The sequence below is a fragment of the Erinaceus europaeus genome, chromosome 18 (assembly GCF_950295315.1).
Source record: "Erinaceus europaeus chromosome 18, mEriEur2.1, whole genome shotgun sequence".
In the NCBI taxonomy this organism is placed as follows: domain Eukaryota; kingdom Metazoa; phylum Chordata; class Mammalia; order Eulipotyphla; family Erinaceidae; genus Erinaceus; species Erinaceus europaeus.
Window position 1 is genome coordinate 17,943,917 of NC_080179.1, and position 23,918 is coordinate 17,967,834.

Below are 23,918 nucleotides of genomic sequence, written 5' to 3' on the forward strand. Positions count from 1 at the left end.
GGGGGTCTTGGCCCTCATGCATGCTATAAATAGAAGAGCAAGAATCATAGCTAGTTCTGATCCCTCCAAAGGAGGAAGGAAACCCCCAAGAGACTGTGAAAACACACACACACACACACACACACACACACACACACACACACACACACACTGCGCCTGTTAAGAGCAGACACCACACTGGCTTTGAAAGCACCAAGCAGAACCTATACCCCAACGGCCAGAATCCAGGCCTCAGACTTAAAGGGCAGCTGTGTCTGACACTGTTTCCCAGTCTTAATAAGAAGTTCTGCCCTTCTCAGCCATCAGATTAGTGCTCTTCAGTGACCCCAGCACGCTGGCAAGTATGCATCACTGAGATGATGCTCACCTTCGGGAAAGAGAACACTCTAATCTTAGCTCTGTTATGAAGGCTGCAGGAATCACCCCCCTGGATGATTCCTTGGTCTTTTTTTTTTTTCTCTTGTTTGCTTTTGTGGTCTGGGTACACTGATCCTTCCTCGCCTGGGTGAGAGAGCAGAGCAGGGCACAGTACTCCCTCCCTCCACCCTCATCTGGGGAGCAGGGGTTTTTTTTTTCAACCCCCAGTCCTTCTTCACAGGTAGGAAGCACATCACAACTCATTAGTAATTTACTGCTACAGTAATTTTTATAATTACTGCCAGGAGGCCTCATTAAATTTGATCTAATGAATAAATATTGTATTTTTCAACGTGATTACCAGAACAGCTTAAGCTGAGTGCCATAAACAATTATTTTCCTCACTACTCAGGATGTTGGTGACTATTGATTTTTATTTCAGAAAGAATTTACTGTAGTAATACCAATATAAATGTCTTCAGGAATAGGACACATCCGCTGTGTCAAGCCACAAGCAATATGCAGCCCCAGAAACAACCAAAGGAGGGAGGCTAGGAGTGAGGGGGAAAAGAGGAGAGAAAAATCTGCTCATAATAGAAGTCTGTTGGTTGTTTGTGGTCAGTTGTTGCGATTTAGAAGCAGACGGGGGGGCTCTCTGGCTTCTGATCGTGAGTGAATATGAGCAGAAGTCCAACCTGTGATTCCTGACCTATGGGCAGTGCTCCTGAGCTGAACAATAATGATCAGGGTTAAGTCCTGCATCTCAGAAGATTGAGTCAATACATTCCTCTCAGTCACAAATCTCCAAATGAAACACAGGAACCAGGCTATGAATGGAGGAGGAGACTCAGACCAAATATCTCCGGCTATGCATTTGTTTCAAGCACCTCTTCCTTTTCTGCTTTTTCTTTTTGTTGCTGTCTTCATCTAATAAAATTTTGCCCTTTAGCTAATGTAATGGCTATTTCCTTCTATTTTTTTTCTTTTTTTTTCCCTCCAGAGTTATCATTGGGGCTCGATGCCAGCACTACAAATCCACTGCTCCTGGTGACCATTTTCTTTCTTTCTTTCTTTCTTTCTTTCTTTCTTTCTTTCTTTCTTTCTTTTTCACTATATGAAAATTTAAAGATTTGTTTTAATAACAATTCCATGTGTCTTGTTTTTTTATATTTATTTACTTATTTTCCCTTTTGCTACTCTTATTGTTTTTCATTGTTGTTGTAGTTATTATTATTGTTGTTGCTGATGTCATCATTGTTGGATAGGACAGAGAGAAATGGAGAGAGGAGGAGAAGACAGAGAGGGGGAGAGAAAGATTGACACCTGCAGACCTGCTTCACCGCCAGTGAAGCGACACCCCTGCAGGTGGGGATCCGGGGGCTTAAACCGGGATCCTTAGGCTGGTCCTTGTGCTTTGTGCCACATGCGCTTAACCTTCATGTGTTTTTGAAGCAAACTTGATTTACAAGTCTACAAATATTCCAAAAGCATAATTTTACCTATTTTTAAAATGTATTACCATACCACAACCACCACCAAAGGTCCAATTTTTCTTTCTTTCTTTACTTGTTTATTTATTGGGGGATTAATGTTTTATAGTTGACAGTAAATATAATATTTTGTACATGCATAACAGTTCTCATTTTTCCATACAACAATACAACCCCTACTAGGTCCTCTGCCATCCAGTTCAGGACCTGAACTCTCCCACCCTCCCACTTCCCGCCCCAGAGTCTTTTTTTCCACCCCAGAATCTTTTACTTTGATGCAGTACATCAACTCCACTCCAAGTTCACTTTAGTGTTTTCTCTTCTGATCTTATTTTTCAACTTCTGCCTGTGAATGGGATCATTGCATATTCATCCTTTTGTTTCTGACTTATTTCACTTAACATGATTTCTTCAGCTCCATCCAAGATGGGCTGAAAATGGTGAAATCACCATTTTTACTCTGAAAATATCCAATAGTTCTGGTTTATCTATTTCTTCATTTAGCTCCCCGTGTTTCTTTATTGATTTTCTGCCTGGATAATCTTCTTTCTTTTTTTTATTGGAAGAGACAGAGAAATTGAGAGACGCAGGGGGAATAGATAGGGAGAGAGAAAGATCTGTTTCACTGCTCATAAAGCGTCCTTCCTGCAGGTGGGGAGTGGAGGCTCAAACCCAGATTAATTGTGTGGCCAGAGTCCTATATGCACTTAACCAAGAGCGCCACTGCCCCAGCCCCCCTCTCTTTTCTTTTCCCACTCAGTGCCCCATCCTCTTAATGCTGGTGCTGTGAACCATGTTCGGAGTCTCTGTGACTATTGGTCTAACGAAAGCAGCAGTTTGCTCCCTTAGTTCACTTGCCACCTCCTGGCTCACTGCACTCATCACACCTCTCTCCTGAAATTCATATATTAAAAATCCAGGGGCCGGATGGTAGCACAGCAGGTTAAGCACACATGCTGCAAAGTACAAGGATGGCTCAAGGATCCCGGTTAGAGCCCCCGGCTTCACTTCCAAGGCAGTGAAGCAGATCTGCAAGTGGTGGTAGTGCAGTTGGTTAAGCACACATGGCGCAAAGCTCAAGGACGGGTGTAAGGACACCGGTTTGAGCCCCCAGCTCCGGAGAGGTTGCCTCACAAGCGGTGAAGCAGGTCTACAGGTGACTATCTTTCTCTCCTCCTCTCTGTCTTCCCCTCCTCTCTCGATTTTTCTCTGTCCTATCCAACAACAGCTATAATAACAATAACAACCACAACAAGGGCAACAAAATGGAAAAAATAACTCCCAGGAGCAGTGGATTTATAGTGCTGACACCAAGCCCCAGTGAGAACCCTGGAGGCAAAAAAAAAAAAAATCAGCTGGGTGGTGGCGCCCCTGGTCAAGTGCACATGTTACAGTGCGCAAGGACCGGGGTTTGAACCTGAGTCCCCACCTGCAGGGCGTAAGCTTTGGAAGTGGTGAAGCAGGACTGCAGGTGTCGCTTTCGCTCTCCCTCTCTCCACCCCCTCCCCTCTTGATTTTTGACTGTCTCTATCCAATAAATAAATATAATACAAAAAAAACCTGGGGAGCCGGGCGGTAGCGCAGCGGGTTAAGAGCACATGCACGAAGCGCAAGGACCTGAGTAGGAATCACTGTTGGAGACACCCGCCTCCCTGCCTACAGAGGGGGTCATTTCACAAGCAGTGTAGCTGGTCTGCTGGTGTCTTTCTCTTCCCCTCTCTTTCCTCCCCTCCTCTCTTGATTTCTCTCTGCCCTATCCAACAACAATGACAGCAATTACAGCAATAATAATGATAACAACACTGATAAACAGCAAGGGCAACAAAAGGAAAAAAAAAAACAGCCTCCAGGAGCAGTGGATTCACAGTGCAGGCACCGAGTCCCAGCAATAACCCTAGAAGCAAAAAAAAAAAAAAAAAAAAAAATCCAGTCCCCCCCATCCCAATACTTCAGAATATGACTACAGTAGTGACCCAGGAGGTGGCACAGTAGATAAAGCTCCCAAGTAAGAAGTGCTGAGTTCAATCCTCAGCATTTCATGAGCCAGACTGATGTTCTGACTCTTTCTCCTCTCTCTCATTGATAAACTGAGATGACATAGGTGGATCCTGGTCATTATGACTAATGCCCTCACATGACAAGATTGGGATTTGGAGAATCACAAAGGAAAGACCATGTGATGACAGCACAGGGAGAAATAATCTACAACCCAAGCAGAAAGGCCTCCGGAAAAGGTAATCCTGGTTGTCCAGGAGGTGGCACAGTGTGTGAAATGTTGGACTTTCAAGTGTGAGGTCCTGAGTTCAATCCCTGGCAGCACATGTGCCAGAGTGATGTCTGGCTCTTTCTCTCTCCTCATGTCTTTCTCATAAATAAATAAATAAATATAATCTTTTAAAAAAGAAAGAGAGAGAAAAAGAGGGACCAGGTGGTGGCACACCTGGTTGAGCGCACATGTGACAATGCTCAAGGACAGGGTTCAAGCCCCCAGTCCCCACCTGCAGAAGGAAAACTATGTGAGTGGTGAAGCAGGGCTGCAGGTGTCTCTCTGTCTCTTGCTCTATCACCCCCTTCCCTCTGGATTTCCGGCTATGTCTACGCAATAAATAAAATAAAGATCATAAGAAGAAAATGAAAAAGAAAAGCAGTCCTGCAGACTCCTTGTTTTCAGACTCCTAGCTTCCAGAACTCTGAGAAAAAGACATTGTCCGTTTTTTAAACCACCAGTCGGGGGTACTTTAGAATAGTAATACTAGTAAATCGAGATAGTAGTCACCACAGACTCCATGGCATCGTGACTGAACGCAGAGATTCAGAAGTAGAAAAAACTGGGTCCAAACCCTAGGGTCTCCTTACCAACTGTGTGTTCTTTGATGCTTTAATTCCTTTTTTTTTTTTTTTTAAGATTTTATTTATTTATGAGAGAGAAAGAACCAGACATCACTCTGGCACATGTGCTGCCAGGGATTAAACTCGGGACTTCATGCTTGAGAGTCTAAAGCCCTATCACTGCGCCACCTCCCGGACCACACGATGCTTTAATTCTATTGCTGTATATATGCTACTGGCATAACAGAATAAAATTGACAATCCAAAAAAAAAAAAAAACTACACACATTTATTTAATCAATTGGCTGATAACAACTGATTGATTGATAGATAACAAGGGTGTTAAGAGCATTCATTATAGGGCCAGGTGGTAACACACCTGATTGAACACACACATTACAGTGTTCAGGGACCCAAGGTTGAAGCCTGCAGTCCCAGCCAGCAGGGAGAAAGCTGCATGAACAGTGAAGCAGTACTACAGGCATCTTTTTCTTTCTACCACTCTTTCTCCTCTCCCCTTAAGTTCTCTTTGTCTCTACCCAAAATAAATGCATATTTTTTTAAAAAAATCAATCATTGGAAAAAAGAATTCTTTTTAATAAATGTATACTGAGACAAATGCGGATCCATCTGCAAAAAAGTTGTATCTCATACCATATACAAAAGTTAAACTAATCATGGGCTCATATGTAAGAGTTAGAACTGTAAAACTCTTAGAAGAAAAATTGGAATCAATCTTCATTGATTTTGAATTTGGCAATAAGATTTTTTCACATGCTAAATCCCAAAACAGAAGCAATAAAAAAAAAGGATAAACTGAGACTCTATTAAAAAGTAAAACTTGTGCATCAAAGGACACATTTAAGCAAGTGAAGAGAATCTGTCAGTTAAGCAAAGAATTAAAAATAGTCATCCATGTTACCCAGCAACTCCACTCCCAGATGGATCCTAGGAGAAATATCAGGTATTCAAACAAAAGCCTGGAAACCAATTTCCTCTAGCAGTGTTGTTCACAAAATAGCCCAAGAGAGAAAACAATGAAAACATTCATCATTTTTGCCTCCCCTTGGCTAGAACCTGAAGGAAAAGTGTTGGGTGGAATGAGCCAGGAAAAGAGGGAAGAATGCTGGTCGACGGAGCCCATAGGTGTGAGACGTGTAGTTGAAACTCAGTAGCAGAGACAGAAAGGGAGAAAGCAGGGAAAATCTTGATCTGGGGGGTGGGATACTGCCCCAAAGCAAGGAACTCTGTGGAAGAGGAGGGCTTGGAGGTGGTAGGAGGTAGGAGGTCCTTGGTTAGGGGGGTGAGAGTATTTTGTAGACACCCATGAAATGGTGTCTGGGAAATGGAGCCTATGTGTAGAGTGTGCTGTAAATCATTAACCTCCTAGTAAAATGGGGATGGAGGGAAAGCAGAAAGGAACTTTTCACTCGCTCTGAATATTCTGAAGATGAGAATTGTCGTAGTTGTGATTTGCTGAAAACCAAAGATTATTTAATGGTGGGCTCCTTCACTGTAAAAGTCTATTGTTTAACAGGACGTATATACATCAATAATATGTGGGGCCAGGTGTGGCGCACCCGATTGAGCACACGTTACAATGTGTAAGGACCTGGGTTCAAGCCCTCAGTCCCTGCCTGCAGGGGGGAAAGCTTTACGAGTGGTGAAGCAGGCATGCAGGTATCTTTCTGTCTCTCTCCCTCTCAGTCTCCCCTTGCCTCTTGATTTCTGGCTGTATCTATCTAAGATAATAAAAAAGAAAAATAAATTCAAAAAAATTAATAACATGGCAAAAATTTTTGTGGTATAGCCATACAGTTAAGACAATTTGGGTATAAAGGTATCAAGTTGGGAACTGAGTGGTAGCAGCCAGTTAAGCACACACATTACCATGCCCAGTGACCTGGGTTCAAGCCCCCCAACCCCCACCTATAGGGGGGAAGCTCCACAAGTGGTGAAACAGGTCTGCAGGTGTCTCACTTTCTCTTTCTGAATTTCTCTCTATCCTATCACATAAGATAAAGAGGGCTGGAGAGACAGCATAGTGGTTATACAGCTTTAGTGCCTGATATTTCTTGGTGCATATATATATATAGATTTAAAAACTATATTTATTTATTCCCTTTCGTTGCCCTTGCTGTTTTTTTAATTGTTGTAGTTATTGTTGTTGTTATTGATGTCACTGTTGTTGGATAGGACAGAGAGAAATTGAGAGAAGAGGGGAAGACAAGGGAGAGAAAGACACTGGCAGACTTGCTTCACCGCTTATAAAGCAACCCCCTGCAGGTGGGGAGCCAGGGGCTTGAACCGGGATCCTTATGCCAGTCCTTGTGCTTTGCGCCACCTGTGTTTAACCCGCTGCGCTACCGCCCGACTCCCAGTGCTTATATTTTAAAGTTATAAAAAAATGTTTTGGGCCAGAGGATAGACAGCATAGTAGCTATGCAAACACTCTCATGCCTGAGTCTCCAAAGTCTCAGGTTCAGTCCACCATAAACTAGAACTGAACAGTGCTTTGGTTAAAAAAAAATGTATTTAATGTACATTTATACAAGGAAAGAAGGGTCCCAGTAGAAGGACAAGAATATAAGCTAGACTTCTCTATAAGGTCCCCAGGCCCCATTTTCAACCACTAGTGTCACCATAAGCCAGAGCTAAGCAATGTCCTGGTATTAATTAAATGGTTTCCAGGAGCACTGGATTTGCTGTGCAAACACTAGGCCACAACAATAAGTTTGGTGGCAAAAAAAAAAAAAAAAAGGTATAAAGCTTTGAAATGCAGGTATATATTGAATGCACTTGAAAATACTGTGCTTAATCAAAGAAATCAGATATAAAAAACCAAATAGACAATATCCCAATATTCCAGAATAGGCAAACCCATAGACACGAAAAGCAACCAGCCAGCCGAGGACAGAGGAAAGACAGGTAAAGTAACGGATTCATGACTAACTGCTTTCCTTCCTGGGTAATGAAGCTGTTTTGGAGTCACAGTGCGGCAATGGTTGCGCAGTATTGTGATTATACTAGAAGCTCTAGACTTCGACATTTGAAAATGGTAAATTATGTTAAATAGATCTTTCCTTTAATCTCCTTTAAAAGTTAAGAAAAAGAGTAATATAAGCCCCCATGATAGGCAGAAAGCAAAATACTCTGGTCATGAAAAATTAAGTTGAAATAGCACCTTTCTCTTACATGAGGCAACATTCCAGTTCTTCAGACTCCCACATTTCACCTTGCTGAAATCAAATTAATAGAGTTCTTGATGTCTGCCCTAATCACTATGCAGACACATAAAATTTAGGTAATATCCTTCCCCCCCTCCCCAACACTGAAAAATAAGATAAATAGAATCTATCTCCATAATTTTACTTCGGCATTTAGTTCAGTAGCATCTGTTTATCATGATTTACAAGAATTTGGCTAGCAATAAGTGTTGCAGGAAGCATTTGCATAAAAGAATTTTATTTACATATTTTTCCTCTTTACTAGGATACTCAAAATGGTCATGTCTTAGAAACTCAGGATGGTGTTGGTGGTGGTTTATTATTTTAAAAAAACTAATATAGATGACCTTCAAGAAGTGAGAAACACTGACAGCCCTTCAACTTAAAAGACAAACTTGAGAACTGGGTTTTTAAAAAAGAGCAAATAAAACAAGATGAAACTGAAACACTGGTCCCTGCTGATAGGGCTTTCTTATAAGCATGTGAGAAGAAAAAACAGAATTTGATTTCCTTAGCAAAAGCTCTCAGAATGGCCAGTCACTGGGTGTTTAAGGAGGAAAAAAACCAGTCTCCAGATCATCTTTATCTCTGAAGCTTCAGAGCTTAATTCATTTATACATAGGAGTATTTAAAAATTTTTGTATGATTTATACATCCCTTCTTGTGATCCGGGAGGTGGCATAGTGGATAAGACACTGGACTCTCATGCCTGAGGTCCCAAGCTCAATCCCTGGCAGCACATGTCCCAGAGTGATGTCTGGTTCTTTCTGTATCTCATCCTACCCTTCTCATAAATAAATAAATAAAAATAAAAATTCTTTCTCTTTCATATATTTAGTTGCCTGGAAAAGACAATGTAGAGACAATGTATTCAATGTGGTGAGTAGTATACTATCATATACCTGAAGTAGCAAGAAAGTACAATATATAGGGAGTCAGGCGGTAGCGCAGCGAGTTAAGCACACTTGGCACAAAGCCCAAGGACAAGCGGAAGGATTCGGGTTCAAGCCCCCAGCTCCCCACATGCAGGGGCGTTGCTTCACAGGAGGTGAAACAAGTCTGCAGGTGTCTTTCTCTCCCCGTCTTCCCCTCCTCTCTCCATTTCTCTCTGTCCTATCTAACAATGATGACATCAATAACAACAACAACTACTACAACAACAATGAAAAACAACAAGGGTAACAAAAGGGAAAATAAATTAAAAAATATAAAGTATAATATACAAAATATATATACAGGGGACCAGGTGGTGGCACACTTGGTTAAGTGCACACAAGTGTGCAAGATTTGGGTTCAAGCCCGCAGTCCCCATCTGCAGGAGAGGAGCTTCACAAGTGGTGAAGCAGTGCTACAGGTGTTTCCCTCTCTTCCTCTCTCTCCTCCCTCTCAATTTCTTTCTGTCCTAGCAAATAAAGTAAAATTCAAAAAATTAAAAACATTGTATATACATGTTTGCTTATATTGTTTTAATTCAAAGTCTAAGTTATAAATTTCTTTTTTTAATTTCTTTCTTTATTGGGGAATTAATGTTTTACATTCAACAGTAAATACAATAGTTTGTACATGCATAACATTCCCCAGTTTCCCATTTAACAATACAACCCCCACTATGTCATTCATCATCCTTCATGGACCTGTATTCTCCCCACCCACCCACCCCAGAGTCTTTTACTTTGGTGCCCCAGCATGGCAGATACCTGAGTGATACTTGGGTTTTCATTAATAAACCTTTTTAAAAATTAGTCTTTTTGGGAGTCGGGCAGTAGCACAGCGGGTTAAGCGCACATGGCACAAAGCATAAGGACTGTCGTAAGGACCCCAGTTTGAGCCCCCGGCTCCCTACCTGCAGGGGAGTCACTTCACAGGCGGTGAAGTAGGTCTGCAGATGTCTTTCTCTCCCCCTCCTCTCTCCATTTCTCTCTGTCCTATCCAACACCAATACCAATAACAACAACAATAATAACTACAACAATAAAACAACAAAGGCAACAAAAGGGAATAAATATTTTTTAAAAAATTAGTATTTTTTGATACAAACTCCATCTAGGAAAGTTTCCAGTTAATCAAGGAATTTACAGAAATGTTCATCAGTGGCCTCTAGTAATATGAAAAGGATAAAAAAACAGGATGCTAAAATGTGTGTACATATTGTTAAAATATGGTTGTTGCATGAGAATCAGATAAGATTCTAGATGGGACTTACTATAAGTTTAGAGAAAACAGAAGAATATGCATCTCTTTGCATAACCATTGTGCTGTCTACCTCTGCCCTCTGCTTTATTAATAATCAGAACTACTGCACTGAATCTTTGTCCTTAAACCAAATAAATAATAATACATATTTCTGCTTTTTCTAGTTTCTTTTGGCCTTCATTTCTAAGTATCAGGACCAGGTCTTGTGAACAGAACCTAGTTTGGTACTAAGTTCTTGGTAAGAAGATAGCTCAGGAGTAGAATGCATGGAATGAGAACCTGGGTTCAATCTCTAGAACCTCCCCATTTTAGCAAAAGACTACTAGCTATGCTGAGGAACTCCACTGTATTGCCAAGCAGTCTATATGCACCCGTGGCGCTTTACGGTATTGTCCTTTACCATTTGCTAACCTGACCATGAGTGATTTCACAACACCTGGCTTACTTCTGTCAACTATTCTGATCTTTATTAAAAGTCCCTGTGCCCTGGGGAGTCGGGCGGTAGTGCAGCAGGTTAAGCACACGTGGCCCAAAGCTCAAGGACTGCTTAGGATCCCGGTTCGAGCCCCTGGTTCCCCACCTGCAGGGGAGTCACTTCACAGGCGGTAAAGCAGGTCTGCAGGCGTCTCTCTAACTCCCCCTTCTCTTTCAATTTCTCTTCCTATCCATTAACAAATATATATATTTTTAAAAAAGGCCCTTTGCCTTGAGGCTTGTTAAAGGACTGAGAATCCAAAAATAAAGATGTGTGGTCTCAACTATTCACAGCCCTATAGAGGAGGGGTTGGCAGGCAACAAAGCCTTTGGCCCAGATGCTACTACAGAGTCATTCTCTTCATGACTGATGTACTAAGTATGTGTTGGGAGTTTTTATTTTGTGTTCTCGTGGTGCATCCCATGAGTACCCATTCATCGGGGAAACTGACGATCCTTCCTAGCCGACTGAATCCACATGGATCCCAGTCACTTTCAAAGCCAGCAACAAGCAGCTCCTGACAGCTTCCAACCTGACGCTGTTGACTGGCTACGGAAGAAGGGCAAACGCTAGAAGAAGATTTTGTGTTCTTGTTTTTTTCTTAATGTGAAAGAAAAGGTAAAGCATGACAAACAGGTCCTAAATTTTTACAGTCTGGTGCTTTAGCATAAAGTTGCTGACTTTTCTAGAATTACCTGAGAAAGATTCACCACACACATTTTCATTTGGAAGGAAACCAAGACTATATTCTGTATATGTGTGTGTGTATACAGAAACAATACATACTTTTCATACACTCTTATAATCTTAACGCAAATTGTAACCTATCCCTTTTAAGTATGTAATAGGGGAGAATTGAATGTTTAATCAAACTTGGGACTGATTTGGAAAATTTCAGTGTTACCCTGTTTCAATATTCTGAAGCTGAAAATGAATGTGGTTTTCATTAAAACATTGACTGGTTACAGCTGATTCAGAGGCCTTACCCTGAAGGGATTTGCAATTTTGTAGACAAAAGCCTAAAAATCCTGAGTAGAAATGGAGAGGAAAAGTCATTGGCATTTTCTAGCATTGGTGGCTCCATGGACTTTTTGTCCCGAGTCCCATTTTATAAGGAGACCAAGTTGCTCAATTCAGCCTTGAGTGTATAGGGAGGGGTCCCAGTGTATTTTCCAATGCTCTGCATTGCTGAGCTCCACACACCATCCTTAATTGAGAGACCTCTAGACAGATAGATATACATATTTGAAACTGGGATGTGTGTAGTTGCTATAGGAACTGCCTCTCCCACCTGAGTTCCCTAGCCCCCACCCGTAGGGGGGAACCTTCATGATTAGGGGAGCTGTGCTGTAGATATCTTTGTCTCTCCCTCTGTACCTCCCTTTCCTCAGTATCTCTCAGCCCAATCAATGTAAGGAGGTGTGTATATGGGGGGAAGGTGTGAAACCTGCAATTTTTTTCATAATGAAAAAAGACAAAGACAGCAGTTATAAGGCGCTGCAAGAGGGTTTCATTTGTGCTTAATTTAGTGCCTACTAGGCAAAAGTGAGGGGAACCAATGGCTTGAGATCAAGTAGAACTGTAGTATTTGTATACTGGGAGTTAGAATTTAGTGCTTTGGAGAGATCATATACTTAGTAAGCTGTATTTCAAAGGTGTGACTTTAAAGTCCAGAGAACTTGAGACAAATGCTCAATGTTACACAGCAGAAGTGACAGGATGTGGCCCGAGAGGTGGCTCAGTGGATAAAGCACTGGATTCTTAACCATGAGGTCCTGAGTTCAATCCCCAGCAACACATGTACCAGAGTGATGTCTGGTTCTTTCTCTCTCTGCCTATCTTTCGCCTAAATAACTTCTTTAAAAAAAAAAAAAGAAGAAGTGGCAGGCCTAGACTAGAAGATGTATTCTAGAGAGAGGCTCCAAATTCCCAGGTTCAATCCCACATACTACAATAAACTAGAGCTGAGCAGTGCTGGGGGGGGGGGGGGGGGGGCGCGGGGCGGGGAGGATAAAGCAGACAAGCCAGAATTAATTGATTAAATGTTTTATTATTAAAATAAAACTTTGTATAAAAGCATTACAGATCCAAAGCTCTATTTACATTTGTTGAGTCAAGATCCAATTATGCATCAAATATTCAAAGGCTGAATAACAAGCTGCACATGCAAGCAAAAAGGACACTTATATCACACCTCTACAAAGATGGGGATTAATACAATCAAGGGGAGAAGGGGAGGCACCACGTGGAATCTGGCCCCAAACTGAACTGGCAGCGAGGTCAAGTTAAACCGTTTTGAAAGTCACCCATCTCCAACAATGGCACTTTTTCATTGTTACAAATGTACTTAAGGCCTGAACATGGATACTACCCCTATAACTTCTTCAAGAAAGCATAAAATTCAAAGAATTGTGCCTCGAGTGTTGGCATCAACTCTCCCTATCAAATAGTGAAGAACTGATTGGAAATATCTTCACCTATGGGGACTGAAATAAAGCTGGTAAACCACAATCATACTAAAGTTCAACTTGATAAATTCAAACTAGCCCATTCCTGACGCCTCCCCACCCAGACTCCTTAGGGTATTGTTTTTTGTTTTTTTTTCCTACAAGAATTTCAAGTATAGCACTGCCCAATAACCATGAGCCACTCAGTGTGTGCTCCAGATGCAGTACTTAAATCATGGTGGATGAAATTAGTGGTAACCATGTTTTTCACAACTGGAACAACTTATATACAATAAGCACAATACCTGGGATTTTCTTGAGAGGGATCCAAGATCATGCACAACACTTTCCAACAATTAATTTTTCCATATGGCTTTATGACCTCTGTACCTTGTTTCAGTTACAACTAAATCAAGCCTACTGTTTTTGTGGACACATGTTAGAGGGCTATTCTCTGGAACTCAGTAGAGAAACGTTAACACCACTACTGTGTTTCTAAGTGCTTGGTTTTATTGGTTGGATTTCAGGGTTGTTTCAACACCAATGAAATCAAACGTGCTTTCATAAAATTGTCATTTAAAAAGAACTCAGAAACTACATGGTGTGAGAGAACCCCTGGAAATAAAAGGGGTAGAAAAGAGTTAGGGTTGGAACAAAGCAAAGGAGAAACTGCAGGAGGGCAAAGTATAGCTAGCAATTACCTCCATGATGCTGAGAAACACCTGTATGTCTAATGGGAGACTAGGTCTGAGTTTTCGATAAAACAGAATGATGGTCAAACTTCTTAATTCTGGCTTCAATCACATGATAACAATTTGTGGAGTAAAAAGCAGTTAGTGGATCTTCCAAACATTATGCTTGCATTTCAAATTCCTGTTTCAGACTGAAAGAGAAAACAGAAGGTATCAGAATGTAAGTGTAAAGTAGAGAATTATCTTTTTAAAACCTAATTTGTTTTTTATCATTATATGTCAGAACACTGCTCAGCTCTTGTTTATGGTGGTGCAAAAGACTAACCCTGGGACCTCTGAGCCTCAAGAGTGAATCTCTTTTTGCACGATTATGCCTTCTGCTCAGCCTCTAGTCTTTAAAAAAAAATGTGCGTACACATTTTAGTGTTTTAAACATGTGTGTACACATTATTATTTTTTTTCTTTTATTGCCACTAGGGTCATGGCTAGTGCTTGGTGCTTACATAGCAAATCCACAGCCCCCGGCAACCATTTCTCCCCACCATTTTTCCCCCTTTCTTTTATTTGAAAATTCAGAGAAAAAGTGGAGTAGAGAGGGAGATAGGGAGAAAGAGAAACATCTGAAGCACTGTTTCACTGCTAGTGAAGTTTTCTCTCATTGCAGGTAGGGACTAGGGACTTGAACCCAGCTCCTTGCACATGGTAAGCCCCCTAACACCCATACCTTGAAGTAAACAGCTTGAATTTCTTTTCTTTCTTTCTTTCTTTCTTTCTTTCTTTCTTTCTTTCTTTCTTTCTTCCTTTCTTTTTTGCCTCTAGGGTTATCTTTGGGGCTCGGTGCCTACACTAAGAAGCCACTGCTCCTAGAGGCCATTTTTCTCATTTTGTTGCCCTTGCTGTTGTTACTGTTGTTGGACAGGACAGAGAGAAATTAAGAAAGGTAAAGAAGACAGAGGGGGGAGAGAAAAAACAGACGCCTACAGACCTACTTCACCACTTGTGAAGTAGGCAGGGAGCCGGGGGCTCGAACCAGTTCCTTACACAGGTCCTTGTACTTCATGCCATGTGCACTTAACCCGCTGTGCTACCACCCCACGCCCTACAGCTTGAATTTCTACTCACACTCCCTACATGGGTCATTAGCTCCCAGAGGAAGATACAAAGTGTTCCAAACACTTGCAACATCTCCAACTTCAGACATATTGCCTCCAAGCTCCCTTCCCCCAGATAATTCCTTATTCTGACTTTTGTCTTTAAAGCACCTAAATGAATATAAGTTGAGTGTGGAAGACAGACATGCCAGTCATTACCTTTTCAAGTAAGCATGCACATTCCCAAAGCCATGGTATTTGGCTAAATAAACAAGGACGCCAGTGGCACACCGCCCATCTCGCTGTCGGCAGAAGCTGCAGTTGCAGATTCCACGGCAAGGTGGACAATGCCAGTTCTGAAGGAGATAGTAAGTCACAATTAAGTGGAATCATATTCTAGCCCTGCCCTTATTTATTTACTCCTGTTAATCTCTATGACAGGCCTCACCACCTGGATTTAAATCTCAAATTCTTTTTAATTCTAAAAACGTCTTAACAAGGCCTAAACAATTATCCATTAATAATGCTTCATGTCACCTTAGGAGAGTCAGTGAAGAAAGTGACACAGCAAGTATGGAGAGATGGAGAATGAACCTCGCCACCCAAGAGGCCTGAGCTTTTGGGGAGGAGTTCCCATCTATGCAGTGCTAACACCATGACGTGGGTCCCCTCAGGCCCCCTGAAACGAACATCTCACAACACTTATGGCCTGATTCTCCCACCAATGTCCTCCTCCTCTCCCCATGAGTTCTTGGCTGGCCTTCCAGTCCACAGGCCCACCCCACCCTGCCAGGACACTTACCGGATCCCGCAAAGCATCCCTGACCTCTTCGCCATAACGGTTCCGAAGGCAGGGACCACAGAACTGGCCTCGAACACCCCAGCACTCTGAGTTTCTGCAGTTTGTCTTGGTATCAATCGTTTTCTGGCGGCATTGATGACAAGTAGACCCCTATAAATAGTAAACAAGAACTATTTCTGTAGATTAAGAATGGCCTCTCTGGGGAGTCGGGCTGTAGCGCAGCAGGTTAAGTGCAGGTGGTGCAAAGCACAAGGATCGGCATAAGGATCCCGGTTCGAACCCCAGCTCCCCACCTGTAGGGGAGTCGCTTCACAGGCGGTGAAGCAGGTCTGCGGGTGTCTATCTTTCTCTCCTCCTCTCTGTCTTCCCCTCCTCTCTCCATTTCTCTCTGTCCTATCCAACAACGACAACAACAATAATAACTACAACAATAAAACAACAAGGGCTACAAAAGGGAATAAATAAAATAATAATAATAATAATAAAAGAATGGCCTCTCTGTAGACACCTTTGTCAATAGAATCTGACATTCTGTCCGTGAATGTAGATCGACGTGTGTGTGTGTGTGTATTCCAAGGTATGGAAAGTATTTCAAGTGGGATTTCATTCAGTTGGCAGACACAACAGTTAATGTTATCAAACTATTTTTCAAGAAAAGATCTACTATTCTAAGAACCATGTAATTTATTCAGCAAATCTGTGCTGAATAAATCAGTTTCTAAATTAAAGACATAGCATATCACTGAAGATTTACTAAGAGAAATAAAAATTTAAGAATACATCTATGAGAATTTTAATCCATACTCCCAGAAGGATAAAGAATAGGAAACCTTCCAATGGAAGGGATGGGATACGGAACTCTGGTGGTGGGAATTTTATAGAATTGTACCCCTGTTATCCGACAATCTTGATAACCATTATTAAATCACTTCTTCTTCTAGCGTTTGCCTTAAATCACTAATAACAATGATCAAAGATTTAAAAAGTAAAAAAATACTTTATGAAGAAATCACACGAGGGGCGGCGCTCAGGGATCCCGGTTTGAGCCCCCAGCTCCTGCCCTGTGCAGGGGTGCTCACCCCACAAGCAGTGAAGCAGGTGTGAAGGTGTCTATCTTTTTCTCCCCAACCTCCCATCTACTCCCCCTCTCAGTATCTCTCTGTCTTATCCAAAAAAATAAATAATAAAAAAGAAAAAAATGGCCATGGTCACCAGGTGCAATGGATTTGTAGTGTAGGCACTGAGCCCCAGCAATAACCCTCGAGGCAAAAAAGAAGAGAAAGGAGAAAGGAAACCACATGGGCACATGATCCTCTATACTAAGACCTGCAGAACATTAGCAAAAATCCACGACAGAAGCTGTCTTTCCTCTCAGAGTTCTGGCATTTTGAGATGTAATTTAGAAGCTTGTACCATAGAACGGCTGTATATCTTCTCCCGGGAGTTGCTGCAGATATTCTCTAGCTCTTCCTCGGTAATGTCTTCCACTGGGCGAATTATGTGTGGAAGGGTCATGGTGCCAGGACGACGACTTCTGGGCATGCCATTTTCCTGTGGAAAGAGAAGCAAGGAATAGAGTCCCTACTGGCTCTCTGCAGCTCTGAATCTCAGTGGCGAGATTTGTCCTGAAATCCTTAAAGTATCTGCAGGTATCTTTCCCTGTCCCTACCTCCTCCACCCCTTTCAAGTTCTCTCTGTTGTTGCACGTTTACTGTTAGGATAATGGGACATGATCATGCTATTCAGCCCTTACGATGATGATCCTCTTGCCTGATAAAACTGTGCAACAATGGGAGTCAGGCGGTAGCACAGGGGTTAAGAGCACGTGGCGCAAAGCACAAGGACCAGCATAAGGACCCTGGTTCTAGTTCCCGGCTCCCCACCTGCAGGGGAGTCGTTTCACAGCTGGTGAAGCAGGTCTGCAGGTGTCTATCTTTCTCTCCACTTCTCTGTCTTCCCCTCCTCTCTCCATTTCTCTCTGTCCTATCCAACGACAACATCAATAACAACAGCAATAATAACTACAACAATGAAAAACAAGGGCAACAAAAGGAGAAATAAATAAATATTAAAAAAAAAAACTGTGTAACAAGTTTATGTGACATTAGCAATCATTTGATGTTAAAAAAAAAAAAAAACAGAAGGGTCTGGCAGTGGCACATCTGGTTGAGGCCACATGTAGCTGGGTTCAAGCCCCTGCTCCCCAGCTGTAGGGGGGAAGTCGAGTAGTGAAGCAGGTCTGCAAGTGTGTATCTTTCTCCCTATCTATCTCCTCCTCCCCTCTCATTTTCTCCGTCCTAGCTAATAAAAAAGAAAGAAGAAAAAAAAATATGGCTACCGGAAACAGTGGATTCTCAATGCTGGCACCAAGCCCCAGTAATAACCCTAGTGTCAATTAAAAAAAAAAAAAAAAAGAACCAGTAACAGATAAGAACTCACATTCATGTAGCCATCCATGGTCTTCCTCTTTCTCACTAACATGTATTTATCTTCCTCCTCCTCCTCCTCTTCTTCCTCCTCCGTGGGTAGAGACCCAAGGATCCGGGACCGTGATCTGGTAAGAGGACGAGCTTTCCGTTCAGGATTTCTTCTCGCAGCAGTGCCTGGGAAGGTCCGTCTTCTGGGTGTCTTTGACTGCTAGACAAGCACATATAAGGAAACCCATTTATTCCAGAGAGAAGTGGTATTTTCTCCTTACATTACATTCTGTGGGGAAAATAGAGCTTTGTTTTCTATTTTGTATTACCCTTTCTATAGTGAACAGAAAATGATCCTGCTATTCTAATTTTGCTTTTGAAACACCAAATCCTGTTTCACTCAAATTTAGAACTGATCTACTTACTCAGGACATAAAAATGGATCACATGTTCCCAAAATTCTATCTACAACGTTTCTTAAGCTCTGAAAGATACACTGTATTTCTATATCGCACAACTGAACAATATACAGGGGCTTTTCTTCTTCTAATCCTTGTTTGTCTCTTTCCTCTTTTGGATCATAGTAGATACCAGAGTCCCCTGAGATACAGCAGTTTAGTTTAGAATCATATACTCTTAACAGGTCTTGACTGAGGTAATTTCTCCTCAGGTCCCCACCTACAGGGGGAAAGCTTCACAAGTGGTGAAGCAGGGCAGCAGATGTCTGTCTGTCTCTCTCCCTATCTCCCCCTTTCAATTTCAGTCTCTATCTGATAAATAAATGAATACTTTTAAAAAATTCTCCTCAGATTTTAAAACTACTATGTTGGAAGAATATGCTGAAGCTAGGGTTACCAGAAAGAGAGAAATTTTCAGCCTTTATTTCCTGCTATTTAGGGACTGAACCTAGTTGGAATGAAGAAAAACAACTAATTAAAAGGAGTTTGAGGGATCCGGGCAGTGGCACAGGGGGTTTAAGTGCACATGGCTCAAAGTGAAAGGACCGGCATAAGGTTCAAGCCCCGGGCTCCTCGCCTACAGGGGAGTCACTTCACAGGCGGTGAAGCAGGTCTGCAGGTGTCTGTCTTTCTCTCCCCCTATCTTCCCCTCCTCTCTCCATTTCTCTCTATCCTATCCAACAACAACGACATCAATAACAGCAATAATAACTACAACAATGAAACAAGGGCAACTAAAGAGAAAATAAATATTTTAAAAAAGAAAAAAATATTTTTAAAAGAAGGAGTCTGAATGCTGCAGGACCAGGACACAGAGAAGTCACTCTTGTCCCAAGATGCTAGAAGAATTCCCAGGGAATGTGAGGGCGAGAGCATAGTATTTATGCAAAAGACTTCTATGCTTGAGGCTCCAATGTCCCAGGTGCAATCCTGGCACCACCCAAGAGCCAGAAATGAGCAGTGCTCTAGTTAAAACAAAAAAGGTTAGGGCCAGGTGGTGGTGCACCCGGTTAAGAGCACTCATAATGCACAAGGACCCAGGTTCAAGCCCCTGGTCCCCACTTGCAGAGGAAAAGCTTCACGAGTGGTGAAGCAGGGCTGTGGGTGTTTCTCTCTGTCTCTATCCAATAATAAAACAAATAAAATATTAAGAAAAAAAGAAAAGGGGTGGGTTGGGGAGACAGCCTAGTGGTTATGCACAAGATTGTCATGCCTCTGTGGTCCAAGGTTCAATCCACAGCACCACTGTAAGCCCGAGCTAAGCAGTGGTCTTTATCTGTATGTCTGCCTCTCATTAAAATAAAATGAATAAAATTTAAAAAGAAATGGGGTTGTCAAAATAGCTCACTTTGGTAGTGTGCTGCTTTGCCATGTGTATCACCCAGGTTTAGTTCAGTCCCAAATACACTGAAGAAAGGGTCTCTCTCAAAAACAGAAAAAGAACAAAAGGAAATTACAAGATTTGTCTATTTCTTCACTGTAAGATCACATTAAAATTGGCTTTAAAGTTACCATAACAAATAAACTGGAAGCCATAACAAGTCTACCTCATGTTTGCCCCAATCACTACTATACAGGAAGGATTTGCACTTACTGAAGGAGGGTCCGGGAGGGAACGCCTTCCAGGGAAGGAGCCAGGGAGACTCTCTAATTCTGACATGAGTTTTGCCAGCTGAAAGGAGAAAGTTAAATCAATTATTGGTTTTGAATAACTACTATAAGCAACAACTTCTGGACATTACAGTAGCATCATCTCCAAAGTTTTATACCTACCAAGACTTCAGTAGGATTTTTTAAAGTTAGTTGGGGGGGGGGTGTCCATTTTAAAGTTCACATAATGAAGACTTCACAGCTTTACTGAAAATGGCTTTAAGGCACAGAAAAGTTAAGAGAAAAGCCAGAAGAATTAGTGCTAACAAAGTCAGATACCTACCATTGCTTTGTTTTGTTTTATATTTAAAGCCCTTTTCTCCAGAAAATTCATGCCACCTTCGTCTTCTGAATCAGAACTGGAATCCATCACAAAATTTTCAGTGGGTTTAGGAGGCGCCACTTTTTTGTTGGCTGCTCCCCTGGAGTTTCGAGTTGGAAACTTCATGGCCACTCGAAGCTGTCCAGAAAGTCTACACTGACTGCGTGTCCTGCAGCCGGTGCGGTCCAACTGTGGTCTCTAGTTAACCAGAACAATTCATTCATTAAGGGTGGAAGGGTGGAGACTGACTGACAAGACAGATCTAAGACATTACACAATTGCTTTTGGACAAAAGATACTTGCAACAAATACATTTTAACTGAACACTGACAGCTCTAACACTTTCTGGGATGGGGAGCTGTGAGCTTTTATTCCAAATATGAAAATCTCTACTTCCTTAAAAAAGTCTTTATGCAATAAAAGAATTCCTATAGCAAATGTTTTCTCCCATAACAAGGTTTCAACGTCTATAGAAACATTAAGTTGTATTAATGATGTATCACTGCTCTAAGCTACCTTTAAAAAAATCTACAGTGAAACATGTACAACACGAAATTTATCATTTTAATAAACTTTAAACTGTATAGCTTAGCAGCACTAAATACAATCACCACCACTATTCATCTCCAGAGCATTCTCATCATCTCAAAGTACAACTTTTTACTCAGGAAATAAGTCCTCCTTCTCCCCTCCACCAAGCCCTAGGCAACCATTCTGCTTTGTCTCTATGAAATCTATTTAAGGTTCCAGTCTCCAGCGCAATTTTTGTTAGCTTAATAAAAAAAATTTTTTTAAATAAAAATTTAAGTAAAAATTCTCAAGACAATGTAGGCTCCCACCATTAAAAGTAACTAAGCTTAGCAACTGAGGAAATACAAATCAGAATAATAACAGAACACTTAGGTGCTGCCTTTCATGAGGTAGATCATGGGTCTTAACTCTGACACTGTATAAAAATGGCAGTGTGGTGCTTTTACATCACACTCAAAGAAAAGACAGAAGAAAAAGTGAAGTTTCATTATTTCATAACTACTAGCAGAGAAAAATAACTATATTCATCATTCCTTGGTATATACTCAAGAATATATGGCCACACAAAAAACCATAAAAGTAAATGCTCACAGCAGTATTATTCAATAGTCAAAAGGTAAAAACATTGATCAGATGAGGAGTGGATGAACAGTGTGGCACAGTCACACAATGGACTATGACATAGCAATAAAAAAGGTATGAAACACTTGACACATGCCACAACACAGAAAACAGGCTAAGTAAAAGGAGACAGTCACAAAAGACACAATATTTTTGTGTATTCCTATAGATAGAAAATGTTAGAGCCGGGTGGTGGAGCACCTGGTTGAGCGCACATGTTATACTGCAGCAAGGACCCGTGTTCGACCCTAGGTCCCCACCTGCAGAGGGCGAAGCTTTGCAAGTGGTGAAGTAGGGCTGCAGGTGTCTCTCTGTCTCTCCCTCTCTCTCACCCCCTTCACTCTTGATTTCTGTCTCTATCCAATAAAGATAATGAAACAATTAAAAGAAAAGAAAAGAAAAAAAAAAAAGGAGGGAGCCAGGCGGTAGCGCAGCAGGCTAAGCGCAAGGACCGGGGTAAGGATCCCCCAACACCTGCAGGGGAGTCGCTTCACAAGCGGTGAAGCAGGTCTGCCTGCAAGTGTCTGTCTTTCCCCCTCTGTCTTCCCCTCCTCTCTCCATTTCTCTCTGTCCTATCCAACAACGACGACATCAATAACAACAATAAAACAACAAGGGCAACGAAAAGGGAATAAGTAAATAAATATATTCTTTTAATATTTATTTTATTTATTTATTCCCTTTTGTTGCCCTTGTTGTTTTATTGTTGTAGTTATTATTGTTGTTGTCGTTGTTGGATAGGACAGAGAGAAATGGAGAGAGGAGGGGAAGACAGAGAGGAGGAGAGAAAGACAGACACCTGCAGACCTGCTTCACCGCCTGTGAAGCGACTCCCCTGCAGGTGGGGAGCCGGGGTTCGAACCGGGATCCTTATGCCGGTCCTTGTGCTTTGCGCCACCTGCACTTAACCCGCTGGGCTACAGCCCGACTCCCTAAATATTTTTTTAAAAAGGAAGAAAACGTCTGGGGCGGGGGCAGGCGGTGGCACACCTGGCTGAGCATCCATGTTAATCACCATGTGCAAGCACTGCGCTTTGAGCACCTGCTCCACCTGTAGGCACAGTGAAGCAAGTGCTGCAGGTGTTTCCCTCCCTCTCCATCTTACTCAGTCTTCTCAATCTCTCTCTGTTCTATCAAATAAAGGAAAAGGAAAAAAAAAAAAAAAAAAGAAAGAAAGAAAGAAAGGGGGGAAATGGAGACCAATGGCAGTGGATTTTTTTTTTTAAAGGAAAATGTTGGGGAGTCGGGCGGTAGTGCAGCGGGTTAAGCACAGGTGGCACAAAGCATAAGGACCCGGCATAAGGATCCTGGTTCAAGCCCCCGGCTCCCCACCTGCAGGGGAGTCACTTCACAGGCGGTAAAACAGGTCTGCAGGTGTCTCTCTTTCTCTCCCCCTCTCTGTCTTCCCCTCCTCTCTCCATTTCTCTCTGTCCTATCCAACAATGACGACATCAATAACAACAACAATAATAACTTCAACAACAAAACAACAAGGGCAACAAAAGGGAATAAATAAATATTTTTTTTAAAAAAGGAAAATGTTTAGACTAGGCAAATTTGTGCTAGAAAATGTGGTTGCCAGAGGCTGAGTAGTGGGAGGGATGCAAGCTGACTGACTGTAAGCAACAGGATTCTCTGTGTGGGAGGGGGAGTACACCCCGAAAGTGATTATGGTAATACCAGAAAAAGCAAATATGAAGGGAAAATTTACCACTCATAAAGTCCCTAATATGGAAAGATCACTTCTTAACAATCAAAATGCTTTCTGAATCTCTTATTTTCACATACTTTCAGTGTGCAGCCTGAGACTGTCAAACAACAATTAAAAAACTGTTTAATGAGTTCTTAAGACTTATAATCAAGTGCATTTTATTTTATCAAAATAAACAGTACCTACAAAGAATTAAAACATTGCCCAGGAACTACCTAGCAGGTAGACCATACTTGAGTCCCATCCAGACATGCAAACCAGCCCTTAACTTCCACACCCACTCACTGAAACCACTCACTGAAACTAGAAGAGTGCATGGCCACGAAGAGCGATGAAACACCCCTTGGCCAGGCATGCTTCCATGCAGCAGTATTACAAGTATGGTCCACCACAAAGGGCCCAAGAGCATGCACCTAACTATCTATCCGCATACACGCTGCTTCCTCGGTGGAGACAGTTCCATTAACAAAGCACATTCAGGCAGAGTGGGACCAAGGTGCAGCAGCAGCAGTGTCCTGAGCAGGATGACAGAGTTTTAAGGGCAGGCAGCGTGCACAGGAAAAGCCAACCACGGAGCCAAAGTGGAAGCAGGAAAGGTCCTGACT

At 41.9% G+C, this 23,918-nt stretch overlaps 1 protein-coding gene across 4 annotated transcripts in view; it reads right to left on the bottom strand.

Moving 5' to 3' along the window:
• Nucleotides 1-12,601: 12,601 nt before the first annotated feature.
• CDCA7 (cell division cycle associated 7) overlaps nucleotides 12,602-23,918 on the bottom strand; it is a 33,871-nt gene continuing 22,554 nt past the window's right edge. For 3 of the 4 annotated variants that reach the window (XM_060177703.1, XM_007527213.3, XM_007527212.3), the window contains 7 exons: nucleotides 20,412-20,648; nucleotides 20,073-20,150; nucleotides 18,043-18,240; nucleotides 17,017-17,154; nucleotides 15,604-15,753; nucleotides 15,021-15,157; nucleotides 12,602-13,901 (listed from right to left, as the gene is read on the bottom strand). In XM_060177703.1, the coding sequence (XP_060033686.1) occupies nucleotides 13,871-13,901; nucleotides 15,021-15,157; nucleotides 15,604-15,753; nucleotides 17,017-17,154; nucleotides 18,043-18,240; nucleotides 20,073-20,150; nucleotides 20,412-20,648 (969 nt within the window). In that variant the 3' untranslated portion in view covers nucleotides 12,602-13,870. The remainder of the gene's footprint in view (nucleotides 13,902-15,020; nucleotides 15,158-15,603; nucleotides 15,754-17,016; nucleotides 17,155-18,042; nucleotides 18,241-20,072; nucleotides 20,151-20,411; nucleotides 20,649-23,918) is intronic. The other variant, XM_060177702.1, reaches the window with a different exon arrangement.